This window comes from Heliangelus exortis, chromosome 16, assembly GCF_036169615.1.
Source record: "Heliangelus exortis chromosome 16, bHelExo1.hap1, whole genome shotgun sequence".
Lineage (NCBI taxonomy): Eukaryota > Metazoa > Chordata > Aves > Apodiformes > Trochilidae > Heliangelus > Heliangelus exortis.
The window spans coordinates 3,541,999-3,559,325 of NC_092437.1; the positions used below are offsets into that span (position 1 = coordinate 3,541,999).

The 17,327-nt window shown below is 41.0% G+C and overlaps 1 protein-coding gene across 2 annotated transcripts; it reads left to right on the forward strand.

Moving 5' to 3' along the window:
- The first annotated feature begins 1,164 nt into the window (after positions 1-1,164).
- On the forward strand, positions 1,165-16,259 carry YTHDF1 (YTH N6-methyladenosine RNA binding protein F1). 2 transcript variants are annotated; one of them, XM_071759446.1, is made up of 5 exons: positions 1,165-1,711; positions 2,179-2,203; positions 3,623-3,702; positions 7,925-9,451; positions 14,736-16,259. In XM_071759446.1, exons 1-5 carry the CDS (start codon positions 1,685-1,687, stop codon positions 14,760-14,762), a joined length of 1,686 nt encoding a protein of 561 aa, XP_071615547.1. In that variant the 5' UTR covers positions 1,165-1,684; the 3' UTR covers positions 14,763-16,259. The 2 variants fall into 2 exon arrangements, with proteins under 2 accessions (XP_071615547.1, XP_071615546.1); XM_071759445.1 differs by having other exon boundaries at positions 1,251-1,711; positions 7,925-9,529; positions 14,736-15,887.
- The last annotated feature ends 1,068 nt before the right edge of the window (positions 16,260-17,327 follow it).

Below are 17,327 nucleotides of genomic sequence, written 5' to 3' on the forward strand. Positions count from 1 at the left end.
TGTGATCGATTCTGTGATTGATTCTGTGATTGATTCTGTGATCGATTCTGTGATCGATTCTGTGATCGATTCCATGGGGAGCTGCGGGACCGGCGTGACAGGGGCTGAGGGGAGACCACAGGAGGGACGCGGGGGGAAGGAGGCTCGGACATGGTCTGGTGCGGGCGGGGTGAGGAGCGACGGGACCGAGGAGAGGGAACGGGACCGGGGAGAGGGAACGGGACCGGGGAGAGGGAACGGGACCGGGGAGAGGAAACGGGACCGGGGAGAGGAAACGGGACCGGGGAGAGGAAACGGGACCGGGGAGAGGGAACGGGACCGGGGAGAGGAAACGGGACCGGGGAGAGGGAACGGGACCGGGGAGAGGGAACGGGACCAGGGAGAGGGAACGGGACCGGGAGAGGAAACGGGACCGGGGAGAGGAAACGGGACCGGGGAGAGGAAACGGGGACGAAGAATGGATCAATGGGACTGGGGTGAGGAGTTACGGGACCGAAGTGAGGAGCGACGGGTACAAGGAGAGGAAACGGGACTGGGGAGAGGACCAACAGGACCGAGATGAGGAAACGGGACCGGGGAGAGGAAACGGGGACGGAGAATGGATCAACGGGACCGGGGTGAGGACCAACGGGACCGGGATGAGGACCAACGGGACCGGGATGAGGAAACGGGACGGGGGAGAGGAGAGACGGGACCGGGGTGAGGAGCAACAGGGCCGGGGAGAGGAAACGAGACCGGGGTGAGAATCGACGGGATCGAGGTGAGGAGCGACGGGACTGGGGTGAGGAGCACCAGAGCCAGGGTGAGGAGACGGGACCGGGGTGAGGAGACGGAACCGGGGTGAGGAGACGGAACCGGGGTGAGGAGCAGCAAAGCCGGGGTGAGGAAACGGGAGTGGGGTGAGGAGACGGAATCGGGGTGAGGAGCAACGGGACCGGGGTGAGGAGCAACGGGACCGGGGCGAGGAAACGAGACCGAGGCGAGGAAACAGGACCAGGGTGAGGAGCGACGGGCCCGGGATGAAGAACGACGGTACCGACCCGATGAGCACCAGGACAGGGGCAGAGTGGGCGTGGCCAATGCGAAGGGGCGTGGCCTCCCTCTCCCTCCCCGCCGCCCTCCCGGGCGCGCATGCGCAGTAGGCGCCGCCTCTCTCCGCGCGCCTTCCTCCTCCTGTTCTCCCGCCCCGCCGCCCCTCGCGCTCGGCCGCGCTCTCCCGGCGTCCCCCGCGCGCGCTCGGCGTTGACGTCACCGCAGCCCGGCGCCCGCCGCCATTGGTCTCGGCGCCTCCCGGTTCCGTCCCTCGCTGCGGGCCCCGACGGCAGCGGCCAAGGCCCGGGCAGCTCTGCCAAGGCCCCGGGGGTATGTGAAGAAACGGGGGGGGGGGCCGGCAGGGTGAAGCTGAGGCTGAGGCGCGGCAACGGCGCCGGCCTACGGTTCCCTCCGGGCCTTTCTCTGAGGAGAAGCTGAAGCGGCGGCGGCGGCGCGCGCGAGCCAGCGGCCCCCTTTTTCCCTTCCCTTCCCTCCCCCTCAGCCCCGGCCCCGGCCCCTTCCCCTCCCCGGCCGCTGCCTGAGGGGAAAGGAGCCGCCGCCACCCTTCAGGCAGGCCCCGGAGCTCCCTTCTCCTTTTCCGCCCGCTCTCCGTTGCCTCTCTGCTGAACCACGGCGGCCCGGTACATGAATTATGTCTGCCACAAGCGTTGACCCTCAGGTAAGTGGCGGAGCGAGGCCTTGCCTCCTCCCCGCCTGGGTGCTGAGAGGGGGCTGGGGTTGGGGTTGGGGTTGGGGTTGGGGTTGGGGTTGGGGGGGGTTTCCCTTGCAGGCCGGTGCTTGCGTCTGGCCCGGGAGAGGCTTTTCCTCTCCCTCCCGAGTTCTTTTTTGGAGATGAATCTTCCTCCTGAACTTCCACCCTGCCCGCAGCACGTTTCCCACCGCCTCTCGAGAGCCGTGGCCATGTTCTGAGGAAGAGCAAGTGCTGAAGGATAGGTGAAACTCCCTCCTCCAGCCCTGCTCCAGCGAGCCTGATATGTCCTTAGCCATTTTTATCAGTCCTTAATGCCTTCTGTGTAACAACGTTATCCTTTTTCTGACATAAACTTTTTTTCTTTCCCCTTTCTTTCTTTTTTTTTTTTTCTTATTTCGTATTCCTCTACCCCATCGTGTGCCGTGGTTTCCCAGAGACCGAAAGGACAGGATAATAAAGGTGAGGATCCGTGCCCCGATCTGCTCGTTTGAATTGTTACTGTAACAGATGAATCCCGCAGGTACCTGGAGGCCAGCAGAGCAGTCTCAGTCCCTATGGATAATGTCAGGAACAAAGGGAGTTGTGTTTTGTTTCAGGAATAACATAAACTCTTATTTGTAAGAGGTTGATTTGTATCCCAGTTAAATGCTGTTGAGTTTACAATAGGGAAGAGAATCTGTCGAGTCCTAAACATAATAATGCTCTTAATTACCTTAAAATCAAACAGGTTTCTAAATAAAGTCACAGGAATGCCCCTGTTCTCTCTATATTTTTACATATTTTTTCATAGTCTCTCCCTGCTGCACGAATACAATGGTGTTACTGGTCTGCTGGTGCCAGAGGTGTGCTCAAGTGGTCATATATAAGCCCAAGATCTTAATTATTTGAGGAATTTAAAACAAAAAAGTAGCTAACTTCTGCTGAGATAGTAAATTCTTTGATAACTTCTTCATTTGAAATTAAATTTAATAATAACAAATGAAGAAAATACCTTGATTATTACTGTGATTGCTCACATGTGAGTTGGTTACTCTGTGTAGCAGTTGTTATTGCCTTGAAAATCCAGCTGCTTCCAGTCACAGAAAGCTTGACACTTATTTCCAATGTTTGTAAACACAGTTTTAGCTCTGCTCTCCCTTACAGACTTTGCAGAAATACTCTGGTGAATTTCCAGACTTCTTTGCTAAATTCCTCTTTGATGTTGTGTTAGCTTTTTGGTTTAGCTGTTCCCTGAAATAGGTGAATAAAGTAACTGTCACATCATGTGTGTGACTTTTTTAATTTAAACAAACAGTGAAATTATTTCAAGTGACCTAATAAGAGGTTTTGCTTTGTATACCTCTTATTTTTTTTTTTGTATACCTCTTGACTGCTTTTCACACATTAATTTACACCTAAGCAGACCTTTGATTATGGCAGATACCTCCCTTTTACACATGAGAAAACTTAGATTTTCCTGAAAATGTCAGATAACAAGGCACTCACCTCATCTTATTTCAGCCAGCTTAAGCAAGCAGTGAATAACTCATGCTGGGAGAACTGGGAATTAGTTTCTGAGACTTCTAATTGTGGTCCAGAACAATAGCTGTTGTTTCCCAATCTTTTTCACAGAATTCTTGTCACTAATTATTTCTTGTTTGGAGATAATTGATGTGAGTTGTCTCTTGAATGCAGACCATTTTATTTTTTAATTTCAAAATCAAATTTAGTTTTATAAGTATTAACAAAAAGAAATTGTTTGGAGGAAAAGTATCATTTCTTGGTCTTTTTGTGACTCTCCCAGCTGGGGAATAGTAGAGTTTTTTATGAAATAAGAGGCTGAAACTCTTTAAATGCTACTAGGTAGGGTTCTAACATGTTGTAACCTTTCTATTTTAGTACAAAATGGTTCCTTACATCAGAAGGATACAGTTCATGACAACGATTTTGAACCTTACCTTTCTGGGCAGTCAAATCAGGTTAGTGTATTTTTAACTTAGGATTTTTTTCTTAGGCATGCTGTTGGCATTCAATTCATGGGATTGTGTTGAGGGAGCAAATTCCTTAAATAGAAATGGAAAAAGAAATGACTGGCATATTGTGTTACTGGGTAATACAACTAGCATTTGTGTTCCCAAAGCTAATATTACTCTGAATATCCAGATGGCCACAAGTGAAAATGAAATTAAGGCTCCAAGTGGTGTCTGCTCATTGCCCCACAAATTGTAGGTGATTGATGCAGTTGGGCTGTGACAGACTATTTGAGCTGTTGTGTGGGGAGCCTGGAAGGGCTGGTTTGGGGCTCTCCTGATTTGGATAATCTGGATAATCCTAGAAATTTGTGTAGTTGGAATTTGGGTTGGGTGCTTTCTAGACAGTTTGTAGAGTTTGCCCATTTGCTTCTTTCACTTCATCAATACTTTTGTAAAGTATTCTTTCACTTCATCAATACTTTTGTTTTTTCATGTCCTCTGAAGTGTTAAGACTAAGGCACTGTAGTGTGAACTCTCAGGATAATCCAATTTTATCTTAAAGTATGTTAACAGCCACACTTTAAGTATTATAATTGAAAATATCTTCTAATTCTATGTATTTTCAGCTAACATTCAAACCTCTAAAGTGAATAAAATGCTTAGAAACTGCAGGTGCAGAATATTTTCTTTTGCAAATGTAGAATACCATTTTGGAGAGAGATCTGCCAGAACTGCTTTATTATTTCTTGGCAGAAGGGCTAATTGTTATTTTTTAAAAAGGGAAATACATAATTTGGCCTGAAACTGATTGATGCCAAGGTAATATTGGTGACATCACTGAACTTGCTTGCAAAGTGTGCCTCTGCTCTGTGCTTTTGAGGTGTATTAAACATTTTTTGGGGCAGTTGGATAGGTGGAACTCTTAGGAGTTTGTGTTTGATCAGGGGTGGATGTCTTCTCCAGACTTACACAAAGTTAAAACAATTTTTTGGGAAGTGTTTCTTCTCCTCTGGAATTAGGTAGCAGGTATTTGAGCAGGAAATTGATGGGGGGAAAAAAAACCAAAGCAAAGATTTCTTTTTTTAATGCAAAATTAGTTTTGTAAGAAATTGATGTTTTCACCTTCCTCCAGTTTTTTTTTAATCCACTTCATCTCATTTATATATAATTTTTAATTACTTAAAACCCAGGTGAGTTTTTCTGATGGGAAATACACCACACACGAATAAAAAAAATGTAGAACAATTTATTTAATTATAGGAAATTTCTTACCTGTCAACAAGCCCAATTATGAGGCTTAAATGGAAAAATTGCTGCGACTATGAGAATTTCCATAATTCTAATCAAGTTTCCTTACATGAAAATGGAGCTCCATTCACCACTTTATTTATGCTGCAGTAAGAAATTGGCATGCTACAAGAAACAATTGTGTAGGTTGTCTTACAATTTTAAGTGGAAAGTGACAGTAGCATTAATTAGGACTGAGATTTTGTGCTGGAGACAACCATGTTTCTGAACAAAGCCTTATTATCCAGTTACTCAGTCAGGTTTATTCAGCCTTTTAAAATTCCTGTAAATTACAAGTGATTTACAAAAAAAAAAAAAAGATTTTGAGCTGACTGCACGTTTTAGACAAATAGTGAAGAAATTAAAAGCATGCTTAAGAAATTAAACCACCCCAGCTGACACAGCAGTACATTTGATATTAAAGATGAAATGCAGGTTGGTAAAATATCTTTTAAAGTACAAATTAGTCCTTAAAATGAGGAATGAGCATCTCATAGAATCAAACAAAATTTAGTTCTCTGCCATCTTTCTGTTGAAAAGTGCAGTGGAAAGAGTAATGATGTCTTCTTTAAGATTCTACTTTCCCAGTAGTTAATACTGACCAAATTTGAGGTGTGATTTTTGGTTTAAAGCACCCTAAAAGTGCTTTGAAGTGCAAAGGGAACTGTGTGATGCAGTGTTCATGTGTAAAGTTACATGCAAAGCAAGAAAGACATCTCCCATGTCTTCCAGAATCAAAAGGTAACAGAAAATCCCCCACAAGCAGTGTACTTTGGGAGAAAAAAAAGGATTCTCTTTCTAATTAACAGAGTGGTTGTGATTTTGGGATTTTTTTTTTGTGTGTGTGTGTTTTCTTAGGTTGTTGTATTTTTGGCTTGGTTTGTTTTTTTGTTTTTTTTTTAAGAAATACAGAATGGTGCAGAAAGGTCAAGGATAAGTTTTCTGAAATAAATGTTCTGCTGTTGCTGTGAAGGACTTTGGTCAGTTTCTTTTACACACTGGCACCAAGCCAGTCAAAATAGATCAAATGTTTTGTAAGGATGTCTGCTGAAACTTTCCTTTAATCTTCTTAGAATCCTTGTGGCAACTTTACTGCTTGACAGGAGGTGACAGTCTCAGAAATTTTCTAGAATCCTTTAGAAAAAAAAAATGGTTTGGGAAGGCTTATTCTTTTTTGTCTTAAATTCTAAATCTGTAGAATATACAAATATAGAACTATTCATGTTTCCTCCCTTTCATCTGCATTGTTTTTTTAAGATAACACAACAATCTCCAAGTCTTTAGGAAAAATGATGTTTTCATAAGCTAAATAATGGCTATTTTAGCTTGGACATCTCAGAAAATTTCATGTATATTTAGAGGAACATCTCACAGATGGATTCTCCACAGATGGTAGATGCTGTACTTCATGTTAATGGTAAAATTTGCACATAGATAAAGGCAGCATGAACAGTGGCAGAAATTATTTGTTTTGAATCAATATTCTGTTTAAACCTCAAGTGTTTGCAGTGCTGTGTGTAAGTTTTGGAGGCATTTTATGGTGTCATTCTGTATATGGAAAGTTACTGAATTACTCTGGCTTTGGGTTAGAGCTTGGGGTGTCATGGATGAGAGTAAAAATGACTCTATCATTTAGGTATTAAGCTTACCTTCAGGAAAGAGGTTTTTTTACTTAATATTTTTGAATGAGCTGAGAAATAATCTGACTTTTGAAAAAAATGACTGAAATTTCAGGGTAATTTTGTTGTTTCGGGTTTTGTTCAAGTTTGAAATCTTGTAGTTTGAGAGAAATCTTCTTCTACCTAAAATAATGTTCCTCCATCAGTAAGGAAAGGCTAACTACTGTTCAACTCATTAACAGGAGATGTTGACCTTCCCTCCCCCTCACTGGTAATTACAGTTAGAGTGCCAGTTTGGAAGGTTTCCAATATATGTGCTTCAAGTTGATTTAAAGAGGAATAAAACCTATTTTTCAATATTCCATGTTTCTTTTTTCTTTTTTTAATTTTGCATTGTGAGATAGGAGAAATAGACAGAATGCTTCAAAATCAGGTGTCTCAGAGAAGAAGAAAAGGCTTCTCTTGGGTCTAAGCAGCAGCTGAAAGGGAAGAAAATCCTGAAAAAAAAAATTTCAGAGGGGGATCTGCTGGTTTATAACCAGTCAGCCTCTTACTTCTTAGAGTGGAAAAGATGGGCTGTTTGGAAGGACAGCCAGAAACAGTCTTGCACAGCTCTTAACTTTACTACTGAAGGAGGAAAAGACTTGTGCAAAAGACTGAATAGGGTCTTTCTCAAATGGGTCATCACAGGCTGCAATTGCATATATTTGTTTCTAGTAGACTTTAATTTCAATTTCTAATCATGAGGTCTGCTCACAGGAAACTTGCCATGATTCTCAGTGTGTCCTGTGGTCCTGTCTGTGTCATAAGTAGATTTTGCATGTTTTGCCTCTTCAGATATGTTTTTTTTGTCAGGAATTGATGGCTCCTCAAAACCATTCCATAATGAAAACTATAATCACAGTTTCTGTTATGCGCTGTAACATTAATGTGTTTTAATCTAAAACTCCCATGTAGAGCTCAGGAAATGCTCAGTATCTTTAGTGCTGTGGGACACAGGATATGTTGTTACCCAAGTTTCTTGAAATATTTTGGGGTATTGGTAGATAATATAATTCTATAAGCCACTAAATACTTTTAATAGTGTAACTAAGCTTATATAGTCTCAAAATTTTACGTATTAACATCTTACTAGTCCTGGTGTGTATTATAAATGCCCAAATCCTGTATTTTAGCCCTGAATCTATCTTTGACTTATGTAATTAGCACTTAAATTACCTTGTCTCTCTTGCTTTCTATTTGGTGATGTTGTTGTGGTTTATAAATGAAGTTTTCTTGCATTTGAAGTTACCTTTTTTTTTTTTTTTTTTTTCCTTTAACAGAACAGTAGCTATCCATCAATGACTGATCCTTACCTGTCCAGTTATTATCCACCATCTATTGGGTTCCCCTATTCTCTCAGTGAAGCCCCATGGTCTACAGGAGGAGATCCTCCTATCCCATATCTCACCACCTATGGACAGCTCAGTAATGGAGATCATCATTTTATGCACGATGCTGTTTTTGGACAGCCTGGGGGGTTGGGAAATAATATCTATCAACACCGGTTTAACTTTTTCCCTGAAAATCCTGCCTTCTCTGCTTGGGGAACAAGTGGATCCCAAGGACAGCAGACTCAAAGTTCAGCCTATGGGAGCAGTTACAGCTACCCACCTAGTTCACTGGGTGGTACCATTGTGGATGGACAAACAGGATTTCATAATGATACATTAAATAAAGCTCCTGGAATGAACAGTATTGAACAGGGAATGGTTGGACTGAAGATCGGTGGAGATGTTACAACTTCTGCAGTGAAAACAGTAGGTTCTGTTGTCAACAGTGCTGGGATGACAGGTGCCCTCTCTGGTAACGGGGGTTCTAATGTAAACTTGCCAGTCTCTAAACCAACTTCTTGGGCTGCTATAGCCAGCAAGCCTGCAAAACCACAGCCTAAAATGAAAACAAAATCCATACCTGTCATCGGAGGAGCGTTGCCTCCTCCTCCTATAAAGCATAACATGGACATCGGTACCTGGGACAATAAAGGTCCTGTGGCAAAAGTTCCTGCCCCTCAACAGATCCCTTCTCCTCAGTCCGTTCCACAGCCACAGCAACAAATTGTTCAGCCTGTTCCAACTCAGCCTCCAGCACTGACCCAGCCTCAGTATCAGACCCCTCAGCAGCAACCCCAAAACCGCTGGGTAGCTCCTCGCAACAGGAACGCAGCTTTCGGCCAAAGCGGAGGAACTGGGAACGACGGCGGCTCAGCTGGCACTGCCCAGCCTAACCCCGTCCCCAGTGGAGAGTCCCACCCTGTTCTTGAAAAACTGAAAGCTGCTCACAGCTATAACCCTAAAGATTTCGAATGGAACCTTAAAAATGGACGCGTGTTCATCATAAAGAGCTATTCTGAGGATGATATTCATCGTTCCATTAAGTATTCTATTTGGTGTAGCACGGAACACGGCAACAAACGCCTGGACAGTGCTTTTCGGTCCATGAACAGCAAGGGTCCAGTCTACTTGCTGTTCAGTGTCAATGGCAGTGGACACTTCTGTGGAGTAGCAGAGATGAAATCGCCCGTGGACTACGGCACCAGTGCAGGTGTCTGGTCTCAGGACAAGTGGAAGGGGAAATTTGATGTCAAGTGGATCTTTGTGAAGGATGTGCCCAACAACCAGCTCCGACACATCAGGCTGGAGAACAATGACAACAAACCCGTTACAAACTCCCGTGATACACAGGAGGTGCCCTTAGAAAAAGCAAAACAAGTGCTTAAAATTATTGCTACTTACAAGCACACGACCTCCATCTTTGATGACTTTTCTCATTATGAAAAGCGCCAGGAAGAGGAGGAGGTGGTGCGGAAGGTAAACTTATTAAAAAATTTATTTTATACACAGATAATGGGGAAAGGGAAATGTGAAGGCTGCTATGGTGGAAAAAATGTAAGTAGGAATTTAGAACGTTTTAAATACCTCTCAACCTGGTGATTTTGTGTGTGTTTAGCAGCACAGAAAACAAGCTGATACTTTTCTGTGGTAACTTCTTAGCTAAGGAGTTTCAAAGCAAGAAGCTGAGCAGTAACACAGGTAAAGGACAGGATGTCCAGTTTTTTTGGAGTTAGATTTTTTTTTTTTATCTTAAAATGGCTAATTACGTAGAAAATAGTTTCTGTTTCAGAATTCAGTTCTGCCAGTGGTTGCTGTGTAAGTTTTGCCTTATAAATATAAGGTGCTTTAACACTTTATGGCTGGAACTAGGCTATTAAAAACTGGCTTTTGAAATTTTAAGAGCAAGAAGCCTCATCTTATTCTTTCTGTTGAGCTCTCTGGAAGGAAAAGAGTTGCATAAAATGACTTGGAGTAGTGCTAGAAAGTTAGAATTTCTGCTGCTGAAGTCCCATGTGTTATTTTTTGGGTAAATAAAGGTTTTCTGTTCCCAGATCGTATCTCTCTACTGATTCTTGAAGTTTGGGGTGAAGATGAGGGAAGAGAAATTTGGGCAGTGACTGAGAAAGTGTATTTAAAACATGTATGTACACTTTCATGGCTCTAAGTCTCCCAGGAGAGACATCTGTCCCTGTCCATCCCATGACTTCAGTTTCAAGAATGCCTTTCTCTAATTAGGCAATCTAGAAGTAATTGACAAAATAATAGGTGTGTGTAGTTGCAACTTAGTAACACTTAAAGCTGCTTGTTGTTCATAGTGTTTCATAGACTTTTTCTGTGGAGCATTTATTTTACAGACTAGTGTAGTGCAGCTCACACTTTCTTCAATTTTTTGTAGCAAATACTTAATGGATGTTCCTGGAGCTTAAATTGAAGTTGCCATTTTAAGGTTTTATTGCCATTTAAAAGTGCAGATAGAATTGCTTTGAGCTGTCTTCATAGAATGTGCCTTAGAATTAGGAGAGAGGAGGAGATCAGTGTCTTAAGGACTTTTTGGCTCAGCTTTTTGTAGCCATGAGATATGATGTGCATAACATACCTCAGCAGAGCAGGGAAGGGGAGCATACAATTTGTTTTGGGTTTTTTTTTATGTGCTCCCTGCGGGGTTCCACGAGGCAAAACCTAAAAGCTTTTACTTCAGTCAGCACTTCATTCCTTCAGGAGAAAATTGGCAGTTCAATATTTAATGCAACCTGTGTCTTGAAGAGAAATGTTCCCTTATGGAGGAGAGATTCTTGCTTAAGTCAAAAGGTCCACTGGTCTGTTGTCCAATGTTTACAGTGTACATGGGGTGTGGGAGTGTGTGTGGGGGTGATTGGGGTTTTTTACTGCTGAGTCTCCCTGTGATTTGCTGCCAAGCCTGGAGGGGAGAAGAATGGGTGTGTTTAGGGATTGAGAGTACCCAGAAAGTGATGGGAAATGTAGTCTTGAACACTGAACCTCTTGGACTGAGGAAGACCCAGGTGGCTGCACACCAAACACCAGACTTGCTTGGTAGGGTCTCAGGGTGCTGATGTTCAGCTCTTGGGCTGATCCCTCTTTGGGTTATTTTCATAGATATTTAGCTGTTTCCCACTTCAGGTGCTGATACCATATTCTTACCCAGGTCACTGCTGTATGACAGGTTCTGGTTTGCAAAATAAGAATTTTCTCTCCCTCCTTTAAAACTGAGCATTTATCTTGTATGACATATTCTGAAAATAAACTACAAAGTCTAATTTAACATTCTTAGATTCCTCCAAATAGCTTAAAAACAGGATAATATAGAGATAGTTGAAATACACTGAGGAATGAAACAGTACTAGAGAGGTAAAGCAGATCAGGCATGAAGCATATGATACTGTGTGGCAGATTGCATTCCATCAAACTATTGTGTAGAAAGTTAATATTTTCCCCTTCATTAATGAATTTTAGAAGTCCAGCTGATTCCTAGAGAGGTTTCTTGCAGGATGTACACTCAAACTTCATACAGTTGAGAAGTTTGTACCACTGAAATTGATATCTTTTTGCTACACAAAATTAACCATCCTATGACACTTTTTTACCAGTTTTACTGCCTGTTAAGCTATTTTATGACCTAATTTCACATGACAGAGTTCCTAAAAATCTCCACATGCAAGGCTTAAATGCTTGAATTTAATTTATAAACAAATATTTAATAGGGAAGAATAATTATGTGTAATCTGTACAATGCAAGCCACTGGCATTTCAGTTTATTTCTGTAGATGGTTACTGTCCTTAACACTGTCTAGAAAGTGACAGGCATAAAATTTCTCCTACCCTCCTGGCATTTCTCAGTCATTTTCCAGGGCCACTACAGTGTCCACAAAGAAAGCAACTTCTGTGATCAAAGCTCATGCTCTTAAAACATAAAGTTGCAACCTGCATGAGAGCTTCTTTAAAAAGAAAATACAGTATAATATGGCATTAATTATTAACGTTCCCTATAAACATATTTGCACTGCTTAACAAAACTGTCTTGTAAAGTTAAAAAGCTCATCAAGAAAACAAACTTGTTGCAGATGCTGCTGGTTTTATTAGCATCTTGTGTGGTAGGGTTGGTCTGCTGTCAGCAGATAATTCTGATCCAGATCTATATTTAATTAGGTGGTCATAGTTACTGCTGTCACTGCTGCTCTGTGTCAAGGCACTCAGCAAATCCAAGGTCTGCACCTTGGTGTTGTGTTGGGAGAGCTGCTTATCTTGGAAAGCTCCTGAGTTGCCAACCTTGCCATTTGTCCTCAGGGTAGTTAAATACAGTGGTGTCAGCTGCTGTGTGGTGGCATTTGCTCTTGCATTGTGTATTTCTTTTCACTGTGGGCATGTTCAGTGAGGCAGAACTCTAAGGATGGAGTATTATCCTTCTTTCAGAAGGATAATTAAGAAACATCCCTATTTTAAGGTTAATGTTAATTGTGTTTCCTGATAAGGTTATATTTTTATAATATATATATATTTAGATATATATTTGAGATATATCTTTATATATATTTATATATATATTTTAGATATATCTTTATATATATTTTTATATATTTATCTATATATTTTTTATATATTTTTTATATTTTCATATATATTTATATATATATTTATATATTTCCTGATAAGGTTATATTTATATAAAGGTTATATTTTTCTGTCAGAAGATGAATGCTTTCATCACACTGACCGTAACAAAGTTTAGTAGGAAGTTTGACAGCTACTTCAAACTGAGGTGAAGGGAAGTTTGACAGGGATGAGTGTCTCTAAAATGGAAGCTTCTACAGGTTTTATGAAAACCAGTTTTTCCTGTATCTGAAGATTATACATATTAATGCCACGAAACAGAAGTATGCAACAGGAGCTCCCCTCTGAGATAGAGAATTCCCCTGGAGAAGAGAAACTCTGAAGGCTCCAGGTGAATCTTCAGAACCAAAATGAACAAGCTTTGTTAGTTGCTTACAAAACTGCTCAGTCTTGCTTGCAGTAGTGCTAGGAAGCAGTAGGAAAGAGAATTTAAGAGCTGCTGAAAAGCAGCTGTGCTGAAGAGCATGGAGAACTGTGCATCAGTTTCCTCCTTGTCACTTTTGTCTGGTTTCAGACATTTTTTAAAAAGATGACTCAGATTAGCCTCCAGGAGGAGAAGCCAGCAGCAAGGTAGCAGGTACTACTTGCCTAATAAATAACACTTTTTAGTGAATTACAAAGTCTCTGGATGCCATGAGCATACTTTATAGGTACAAGGTAGGCTTGGGAGCTAACCTGTCATTATTTATGTGGGGTTAGAAGGAAACTTCCACTTCCAAAGTCAGTGGGACTGAGGCTCAGTGGATGAGTGTTCAGAACAGCAAAAATAAGTTCTGTAAGGTAGCACTAGGAAAGAATGGGCTGATGGGTGTGGGAGGGCTGAGGAGCAGAGTAAGGGAGATTTACCACCTTGGAAATGAAGTAGAGTGGAGCAACTACTTTTTTGGAATCCTGAAAATGGGGTTGAAAAATACAGTCTTACGTTTCTAATGTTTGTGTTTGCAAATAAGTTTTCCATCCCAACAGAAATAAACCTGAGATTAATTTTATAAAGATTCCACCCAACGAGTAAAATGTAAATGCACTAAGTTGGGGAGTTGACTTGTTCATGCTCACAATTTTCTTGCTTGAAATGAGATTTGGTGTCATAAACACAGAGTCCTGTTGTGCAGTTTCAACACTGAAGATGAGATGGCAAACAGGCTGAGCTCTTCCTATTGAATGTGCCTGCTGCCTTAGCTTGAAGAATAAGACAAAGCAGCATATTCAGCTTGTCTTGCTGTCTGCTGCAAGTTTACAGGACTCCTGAAATATTTACTGGGAAAATTCCCCCCCTTTTTTTACTGCATTGTTCAACTTGGCTTTGGAAGCCCTGTGCAGAGCTTCTGCTGAAATCAGAGCAGAGCTGTGGCTGAATTTGTGAGTTGGGCAGAACAAGACTTAGAGCAATTGAGGAGTGTTACAAGGTGCTCCTTACATGGCCTTTACCTGTTCTTTCTGGAGAGAGACCTCCAAGAGCCTACTGGCTACAATACTGGAATGCTTTTAGAAATTTTTGGATTGTTAAGTTTAGCTGTGATGGTTTTTACACTTTTTTTTGCAAAACTACATAACACTGCTTCTACCTGTGGTTGTTTTTTTTTTTTTCCCCCTGACTTGACAACTCTTTCACAGTGCCCCCCCAGATTTGTTGAACAGATATGAACAATTAGGAAGAGAATTTTTTGACACTTCAAATCCTACTTTTATTGAACGTGACTAAACTTTGAAGTCATTTGAATGCTTCAAAATTATTCCAGGTCTGAATTCACTCATCAGCCATTTACTTTCTGCTCTTGTGTTGGTTGTGCCACTACTGCAGTAGCTAAAACAATCCAGAAAGCAGAGTAACTGCAGGTCCTATTTCTGCTTAGGGATGTTGATACTCCCAGCCTTTCTTCTTGTGACCTTCATCTGCTTTCAGTCTGAAGTGACTGCAGGTATTCTTTCAGCTCTTCCACTTGAGGCTCTGCTTAAGTTATCAAGTCCTTGGGCTTTTCAGGTATATAGAATATATTTCTAAACCATAGCAGCAGTGTTTTAACAAAGTGTGTGATTTTCTGGGATCACTTTAGTGCTGTTACACTACAGAGAACTTTTTGCTTGTTCATTTGAGTAAAAGCTTTCTTAACTTTCAACTTTTTTCTCTTTGCAGGAACGTCAGAGTCGCAACAAACAATAAGAATAAATCTATACAGTTTGATATATATACTAGAACTGATATTAAATTGGATTATGAGAAACAAAATTTAAGTATGCTGGTGCTGTATCCTGGCATCAGGACAAACTAAAGCTTTCAGCTCCAATATATCTTCTCGTGCAGGGGAAATTAAGTTGTTGCATCTTTAAGTACATTTTAGTTTATTTTTGCCCAAGTGGATCTGCATTAATTTGTATCTTTTTTTTTTTCTATGTAAAATTCTGTAGAAATCATTAATAAAGGTGTGTCTGTTTTTATTTTTTTAAGTTGGTAAACAGTTATATTAACCTAATGTGGACCTATCCATGAGCATACTAAAGTGTCAATGCTTCCCAAAGAATTTATTTTGGCACAAATTACGTTCCTAGCCAGATATAGAGATTATGGAGAATACATGACAAATCTTCCTTTATCCTCCTCCCAAACCCTTTTTCTTCATGGCAGAAAGTAAGAAAACATGCATTTGATTTTTGTAATTTAAAAAATTTTCGAGATACTGCACTTCAGAATTTCAAAAAGCAAAAAAACCCCTCGATTTCTGATCCCTTTGTGCAGCCTCTTTCTTTCTCTGTAAAATTACACTTTCAGAAATTGCTGATGCGCCATGTTGGTTTTTTCCTGTCTGGTAGAAAAATCAAATTGTCAGTGGAATTGTTTCTCTGGAAAATATTTCCCTTTCCCATTCTGTTGAGCAGTGCTTCAGTGTGCATTTGTTAGACCATATCCTGCCGGGAGGCAGCGAGATGCTTTCTCTCAGCCATAATTCTGCTTTACGGTTTTTGTAGCTTAATTAAATAATAATAATGTGATGCTATCAACATTGCAGGGGTTTTGGACAATGTGTTTAAACCTGTTTCAGCTTTCAGGTGTTATTAGTTAATTGCAGATCATTTTTAATCCTTCCCTTCATTACTCTCCTCCCACCCCCCAGATCCTAATGCCATTTAAAAGTTTTTATACCAATAATGCTGAGCTTTAACGTAGGAACTAATAGTACGGATAATATGATGGATTATGCCTCAGATGTTGAAAATTGACAGTGTGTATGTCTAATTTTTTTTTTTTTTTCTGTTGGATGAGTAAAAAAAAAAAAACAAAAAAAAAAAACCTGTTTTAAGAAACTGAATTTGCTGTCATGTTTTTGTGGAGTGAGGGGACCGACGGAGAACCTGTCACCAACTGGAGTTCCAATTAAGCATGGAAATGGTGCTCATGTCCGCTGCTCTAGCACACTGAATCTGCACGTGTTTATTGTAGAGGATCTTTTACTATATTAGAAAGCAAGTATCTTCTGAATACTATTTACTCCAAAAGGACCTCCAATTTAAATAAAGTTTAATCTGTATCATTTAGACTTGTATTTAGAACGTATAACTCTGTCTCTGGACTGTTACTGCCTGTAAGGGGTAATGGACAGCATCAGATTAACTTTTTCCTCTAGGAGAATACAAGCCTTAATAAACAATACATATTTAGCAAGTTTGATGTCATTTTCATTTTTTTTTCACTGATTTCGTTTGTTATAATCACAATTGTTACCTTTGTTATAATCACCCTTTGTGCTGACTCATGAATTAAGTGATTTGAGAAGTGTTTCAATTAACTGAAATGTCTGCTATCAGCACACTTGATTGCAGAAGGACATTTGAGCTGCTCTGGATGTTGTTGTTCTCAAAAGAAATACATGTGTGAACAGTGGTTGTCACTTGTACACATGAAGAAACTTGCAGGAAAAGTTATTACTAAACTCAAGCAAAGCAGCTTGTAATGTCACTGCTTTTTTTCTTGTGCACCTGTTGAGAAAAGCAGTTGGGAGGAGCAAAGGAGCCTTGGTTAAAATAGCAGATGCAAGACTGAAGCCCAAATAACACCTAACAGCAGAAAAGTTTTGTCCTAATGCTCCTTTTCCTGCTCTCTGGGTTACTTTGCTTTCTCTTTGTGTGGTAGAGAAGCTGAAGGAAGAACTGGAAGTTGCCTTCAGGAGGCAGCATCACAGGTGTGGCTCACCAGAATGAGAACTTTCCAACTGGGAGCAGAGCTCTGAACAGCTTATTTTACAGCAGTTGGCTATATTCCCCAACTCTAACTAATAATTTGACTTGACACCTTTTTTTTAACTGCCTTTTTGAAGCAATACTGCATTTTATAAACATGTTGCTCTCTATTAAAAGCACCTGCTGTTGGTTTGGGTTCTTACTGCAGGATGCTTGCAATGGTTATTCCAGAGCCAAAATGAATTCAGCTCCATCTGGACCCTGAAGAGAGAAGTTAGTTACACAACTTTTATTTCTGTCTTTAGATCTGGGAAAAAAAAATAATCTTGTGATAAACCTTTAGTCTTCAGGTAAATGCTTTCTGGAAAAAAAAAAAAACACAGCAAAACCCCCCAAACCACTAAAAAATTGAGAGCTTCTGGCTGAAACCGGTTTGGCTGTATTGTTAAGGAAAGACATGTTTTGTCTCAACTTGCTTTGTGGGTTGGAGGAAAAGATTCATAACAGCTCCAGCACACAGATTTCTTACAGATCCTGCAGCATCTGAGTTAAA